The 6,918-nt window shown below is 32.2% G+C and overlaps 1 protein-coding gene across 3 annotated transcripts; it reads right to left on the bottom strand.

Moving 5' to 3' along the window:
• Positions 1-432: 432 nt before the first annotated feature.
• On the bottom strand, positions 433-5,039 carry LOC111400524 (SNF1-related protein kinase regulatory subunit beta-3-like). Of its 3 annotated transcripts, XR_002703840.1 has the most exons (4): positions 4,977-5,039; positions 4,616-4,845; positions 944-1,027; positions 433-869 (listed from the first exon to the last, which is right to left on the bottom strand). XR_002703840.1 is itself a non-coding variant. In XM_023027935.1 (3 exons), the coding sequence occupies exons 2-3, from the start codon at positions 968-970 to the stop codon at positions 558-560; spliced, it is 339 nt and encodes a 112-aa protein (XP_022883703.1). In that variant the 5' UTR covers positions 971-1,027; positions 4,616-4,674; the 3' UTR covers positions 433-557. The 3 variants fall into 3 exon arrangements, 1 of the variants encoding a protein (XP_022883703.1); XR_002703841.1 differs by lacking the exon at positions 4,977-5,039 and having other exon boundaries at positions 944-1,041; positions 4,616-4,889; XM_023027935.1 differs by lacking the exon at positions 4,977-5,039 and having other exon boundaries at positions 4,616-4,674.
• Between the last annotated feature and the right edge of the window lie 1,879 nt (positions 5,040-6,918).

Genomic DNA, 6,918 nt, shown 5'->3' on the forward strand with positions numbered 1-6,918 from the left:
GGGGGGGTTTTTTGACAATTTTTTATTCACGATGGGTCCCACGCATGGGAGTAATCTGACCAAATTCTGTGGAAAATTTTCTGTACAAATGGCTTAATACATTTTTAAATTGGGCATATGACCATAGCTATTTCCAAATCGATTCTCAAATTTTTCGATTGAATTAGCTCGTCTGGTCTGATATTGATAACATTGCTTAGCTTTTCGTAATTCTTATACAAATATCAATAAAATCCTTGGACAAAAACGATTGAGTGCACCACATTACCCACAATTTATTTGTTGGTATCCCAAGGGATGTGATATTTCAAGCCTCTATAATAGAAAAATTTGGAAAATAATAACTGAAATTTCAAAAAATTCTGCAGAAACTCAAATGCAACACAAGTTTTAATAAATTTTAGACCTAATCTTAATAATTTTAAGATAGTATCACTAGAAAAAATAAACAAATATATTTTGCTCTCCTCTTGTGTATTTACCACTACTATATTCCAGTCATTACATCGACAAACCTACATTCTGATAAGGTTCTGTGCACATAAAACGCTGCTGTTTCACCTCCTATGAATTGGTTTATAAAGCACGACAGTAACTAGTTTGGAACGAAAGCGATGAGTGGCCCCGAGCGCCACTACGGATCGGGGTGGTTCTCTTTTCTCGACATAAAGATGATTTAGAGTGACATTCTGTGTCGCTTGGAGGGATGAACGTGAATCTCCATTTGTTGGATAATTTAGCAACGAATGCTGAAGGTGTGGGGGTACTAGGGGTGGTTCTCGGTCTTCATCTTCATTCTTCGGAAACACGTTATTGTAACCTGAATCAGGTGACTTTGGAATCTCAAATCCTACAAGTTTCACTTGATCCTGTGAACAAACTACATGCTTAGGAGCAGTTGCGTTAGAATTATAAAACTGACTGTCAAAATTTTGCAGCTTACTTGATCTTCACCGTAAGGATGGTTCATCGCGTAAACTTGATGAAATTTGAGTCTGTGAAAATCGTCAACAGAGGCAGCTAAAACCTGAAAAGTCACATCTTCATTCTTATATTTATTCAGTACATACATGTTCAACAGAAGTTCAATGCAGATTGTAACAGAGACAAATGAATAGGCTTGTATTAAGCCACACAGAAGATGATGGACAAAACAAGCATCAAGGTTCATATTTGATGCATAATCAACTTAACAGTATATTGCAGTCACATGCTTCTCTCTGTTGATCGTACGATCTTTTTTTTCCCATGAGCAGCCAAATAAAGTAATCACACATAACAGGATCTGTTTAAGAAAGACATATCAACATGTAGAATAGCTAAACAACAAACTAAGCCTTATTCCCACCACCAAGGTTTGGGTTGAGAATATGAACAGTATTCCATCCTCAATTTGATCCTTCGCTACATCTAACTAAGGATCCTATAAAATCACATAATTTGAAACGACATCATGATATATCAATTTTGATCTACCTCTCCATTTTCTAATCTACTTAACTAGATGTAATCACTTTTTTTTTTTTTTTTTGGCAAATGGGGCTTCTTCAGGCATGCAAAACATGCACTTGCAAACTAAGTTGTCATTCTCTTAATTTTTAGTGAATTGGTGCTACATCCTTGTTGGGGGCATTTTCTTATTTCTTATTTTAAGATAGCAATACATCTAACATCCTCATCCTCATCCTCATCCTCATCCCTACGCATGTTCTAGTCATTCCATTCGGTTGATATAATCCCACCATTCTTTGGAAGTTGCCTTTTATATTCCATAAACATAGAATCCTTATAGCACATCTCCATCTTCCTCTAGTTGCTCATTTAAATTTGTAACAGCATGATCCTCTACAGTGGCTACTACTATCCTTAATTCTACTATGACTGCATGAGATTCATGTAGTTTACCATAATTACACAATCTAAAATTTGTAGTCCCCACAAAGTGATCATCCAAAGTTCTAACTACCTATATATTCCCCTTTTAGTTCATCAACTAAAACTATGTCACCTGCAAATAATAAGTAAACGCGACCTCATAAAAAAGTTGTACACATTATCACGTGCAAGCACAATTTGCTTCTAGGCAGTATGCAAACCAAGTACAACGGTTAATGAAATCAACTTCTGGCATCACAGAGTCAGAAAGAATCAAGACCATTGTAGACCAAAAAAAAAAAAATTCTTTAGAGGGTAGAACCATTGGAAGAAAATGGAAAACGATGATGGAGCAATGAGCACAACATGATAAAAATGTGAACATTAATGCACTCTGCTATCATGTTGTAAGCAGCATTTTGAACTATCTAGCAGGACATCTTTACAAAGGCTGAAACAGCCTAGAAAAATAACCAGTAGACACGTCACTAGATTTATTGATTTCTTAATTTATAAGCATCGACAAAACAGGCTCAATAAGGGTTTTTTAGAATAAACATTGAGAAAATAATTCAGTTTGTCTTCTATAAAAGTTTCCAAATCTATATTATTTTGCAATGATATTAGTAGAGAACAGAGTTCACAAGGAGGCTTGTAAACCAAGGGGAAAAGTAAGTGTAATCTGTTATCAGGTTATGCAATCAAAAGGAACTTCATAATATACGGATAAGGGTAACAAGATAAAGTGTAGCCCCCTATTTGGTTTACCTTAAAAAGCTAATAAAAATTTAAGTTAAAGTCAACAATTAATTTTAACCACATATTTTATGAAACCCATAAATTTTATCAACTTTTCAACCACACAATTCATCAACTTTTATAGATTCCACCAAGGCAATAAGCAGGTCTGGGGTCTTTCTATAAGTTGGATCTTACGCTCCTGACCCGGAAATGGGGATTCAATCGTGATTATCCAAGAAAACGCTTCGGAAGGCTATGCACTACAAAAGGAAATCCGAATCATTGAACCGGCTTTCCTTTCTTAACCAGGCTCAAAGAAAGTTAATAGTGAAAGAAAATCTTGGATATTTTGTCGCAGGTCGAAGCCCCTTCATGAAATCGAAGAGCTAGTTCAAAATCTACTAAAAATCTGATTTTTAGCTAAACCAAACAGGCCATAATGACGTTGATGACCCCAAGGCAGTACCTAAAATAAAGGAGTGTGTTGTATTGCCCGTGCGCAGACAAGGTGTATGCTAGGTACATGATATATGTATTAAAAGAAGTATCATTGCGTTATGGTTGTTTCTTGATAGCAAATATGAAATTATATATATGCATTGAATCTGTAATGATGTGCAGTGGACATGACATATGTATTAAAAGAAGTACCATTGCATTATGGTTGTTTCTTGAAACAAAATATGAAATTATATATATGCATTGAATCTGTAGTGATGTGCAACTTCATTGCAAGCACACATGAAAGAGGTTGACATTTTATATGCCAACTCTATGAGTACATCAGTCTGAATTCGTTTTTAACCAACATTAGATTCAGTAGATTTGACTTGGTAAACAAAAAATTCTTCTCTCAATTTTGAGGATATAAAATCCACTTGTTCACAGAACATTTTTAGTCTGATGTTATTCAGAAAAAATATTTTATAACAAATTTTGTCGAGTTACCTCTTCTTTCTGTATAAATTACATTATTTCCAGCGGTTTTTGATATTGATATCCATCAGTAGTTAGTATATTTATGAATTAGAAAAACAAAAATAGAAGAAAAACAACCATAACTTATTCCTCTCCCTTTCAACTCTTTATTCCATTTTGTCATTTACTTTAAGTGTTTAAGTACATGTAAAGTATCCTAAGCCCTTCGAAAGATAGATATCCAGTTTACGTTTCAAATTTTCCCACCTACACATCCCACACTATCTAAATAACACGCAAAAGACAAAAAAGAGCAGTACCATAACATGAATGTCCAGCAGACCTTCAAAATAAACAATTTCTTTAAGAGACAAATAATCTTGGGTAAGAAGGGCATCTTTTAGAACTATTTTAAAAGTTCACATTTATTAATTCTCAGCTCCAGAGGAAATGATCGTATCATCAATAAGGGTATGCTCCTTCTCTATCTACTATCATTTTACTCTATATAGATCCCACTCCATAACTAGACCTAAGAAGCACGGATATGGGCATGACAACATGAAACTGATACTCACGAAGAGATATTGAAGACTCTACTTATGGGCTCAATGGAGTGATGATTTCGCTGTAATTTCGATAGTGAAAATGCACACAATCAACCTCCATGTCTCATTCGATACATTAGCATGTTTGGGGTGGCTCATAACCATGAAAAATCTGAACAGATACTAAGTAGTTGCTATAATTGAATCAATTTCCAATCCCGGTCCAAATTGAGAAAGAACAAGGCACACAATGATGCAAATGCCTCAAATTCACCACTCTACTAATAAGAAATTTCAAATTAAACAAACAAAAGGATGAAATACAATGAAAAATAAAAAAATCAAGTATTGTATTGGAATTGAAATGGGAAAAAAAAATTATAATTAAAATAAACTACAACAGCGACTCTTCAACTTGAATTATCGCAGGATTATAAAACTTTCAAGTTGCAACCAATAAATTCAAGGACAGCAAAAGGAGAAAAAAAAAATGAACTTCGAAATTTAGATCAGAAAACTATGTAGAATCGAACCTGATAAAAGTCGACTCAGGCTCTTTAATTTCCAACCAACAGCTTCTCCTCTCTAATATCTAATGCAGAAAACACAAAAGAAATTTTTAAAAAAAAAAATTGAACTTTAAATAAATATTCAGATACCGATAAAAATATCTGCATAAATTTATACAAGATTAAAGAAAAAAAATGAAAATGAACATCATCCCATCATGTTAAAAGAACCCAGTAAGCTCAAACTCTAGAACCTACAAAAGTGAAGAAAATAAAGGGAAAAAAATCAAAAATTAAATACAACCGGAACTTCTTGTTCAACGTAGCCCCACAAATGAAAATTCCATGTTTATGAGAAGGTAAAAATAAATAAACGAATTCTTACCCGATGAAAGAAAAGAATATAAAAAAACTCACGTAATCGAGAAGTGATAAGGGAGAAAGAAAATGTAAAAAGTTTTTTATAGCTTACGAGTTGGGAAACTTTTTACCCACCAGACTCTGCCAATAGAATCACGTGTATCACGTGCGTAATGTGCGCGTTCTGTGTGTGCCTACTTCGAATCAGATATACAAAAAATAATTGTTTGGTGGATATTTTACGTCAATTAAAATTAATTTTTTTATCGTTATTTTACTATGATAACAATCATTTTTAAATTTTTCTCTCATAAATAGGATCCATTTTTTTATCTTTAAATGTTAGTAGATCAATTCTTAAAATTCCTATCAAACACTATCTAAATCTTTCGTTTGAATATTATTGTCAAATGATTATCTTTTTTTAACTTGTAAATTGAGAAAAATAATTAAAAATGTGAGAAGTCATAACATTTAAAAATAAAATTTACTTAAAATAGCATTTGTTGTGAAAGTAATTAAAGGGTAATTATGTGAAAGGAAAATTTTCCCTGCTAGAATTGAATCGAATCGAATTGTTCCTTGTTAGGTTAATTAGAATAATTGATATTTCAAATTGATGATTTTGGTTCAGTTATTGTAACTAGACCCAAAATCAAAGAATTGAACCTCCTAACTTTTTTAATTATATTTCATACTTATTTTTTTTGTTAGTTTGATAGCTTGAAGCAAATGAATCAATTCGATGGAAAGGAAAATCCATCTTACTGTCTTTTCTTTTTTTTCTTTTTTTATCAATTTACATCGCTAATGATTTTTTATTAGACAACTTAACTATTTGATTTTTTTTTTTTTTTTAATAATTTGGAGTATGTTTATTATAGTATGATGAAACATATCATTTGTTAGATTATTGTAGTATTTCAAATATTAGATGATGAAAATAATTTTTGGAATTATGAGAACATAGAAAATTTTAATTATGGTTCGAAACTGAATCAAGCCAAACCAAATAGTTTGGTTCATAATTAAAGTTGGCCTCTTGGTTTTATTCACAAGTTACCCAATAATTTTTGAATCTGCCTTCGAACTTGGATCGAACCAGATGTTGCACATCCCATTTTAGAGTGTTTTGAAAGATTCGACGAATAAGATTGGATAGAAAATCAACAAAATTATTTTTTTCTCCTTAATATTAGCTCATAATATTTCTAAAACGTATCAAACATTTGATTAATGTTTAAAATGACGATAGACCATTCATTTAAAAATTGAAAAAAAAAATATTGATTTGTAATCTAATTCTAAAGTTAGCAGCATGAATATCAGAAAAAGGCAAGATATTAGTACATTCTAAATCGACTTTACTACAATGTTCATAATTCAAACATGTTAGGAGGTTTATTTAAGATACTGTATTACAAGCATTTTGTGATGCCCATGATAAGAGTCTCGTTAAAATTGAAAGCACGAACAAGGGTGAAAAACAAAAGTATGACTTGAAGCTATAGTCCCTTATATTGGTTCCCGTTGATCGTGCAATGGCCTACTTTATTCTGAGCAACAAAGAATTAAGGGTATTCAATATAGATCGCTTACACAATTCTTTCTAGAGGAAATGTTGACAACTCGAGTTTCAAAAACTCGATTGGATTTATGTAAACCAATTGATTGCTCTGTTTAACCGATTTAGTTTCAATGGTATTTGTTGATTTTGATTTTGGTCACTATTTTCTCAAAAATCAAAAGATGTCCAAATATAGCTTTTAAAGTAACTAGTTTTACCATAATAATAAACCATTTTTAAGTCTCAAACTATTACCAACTCAATTACTCAGGTTTCAACCAAAAAAGAAATGAGAGAGAGAGAGAGAGAGAGAGAGAGAGAGAGAGAGAGGAGGAAAAGGAAATCAACACAAATAGCACAAATTAAGGTTGTTCATCAATAGTAGCACTCTTTTGTAAAC

The sequence above is a fragment of the Olea europaea genome, chromosome 1 (assembly GCF_002742605.1).
Source record: "Olea europaea var. sylvestris chromosome 1, O_europaea_v1, whole genome shotgun sequence".
NCBI classification, from domain to species: domain Eukaryota; kingdom Viridiplantae; phylum Streptophyta; class Magnoliopsida; order Lamiales; family Oleaceae; genus Olea; species Olea europaea.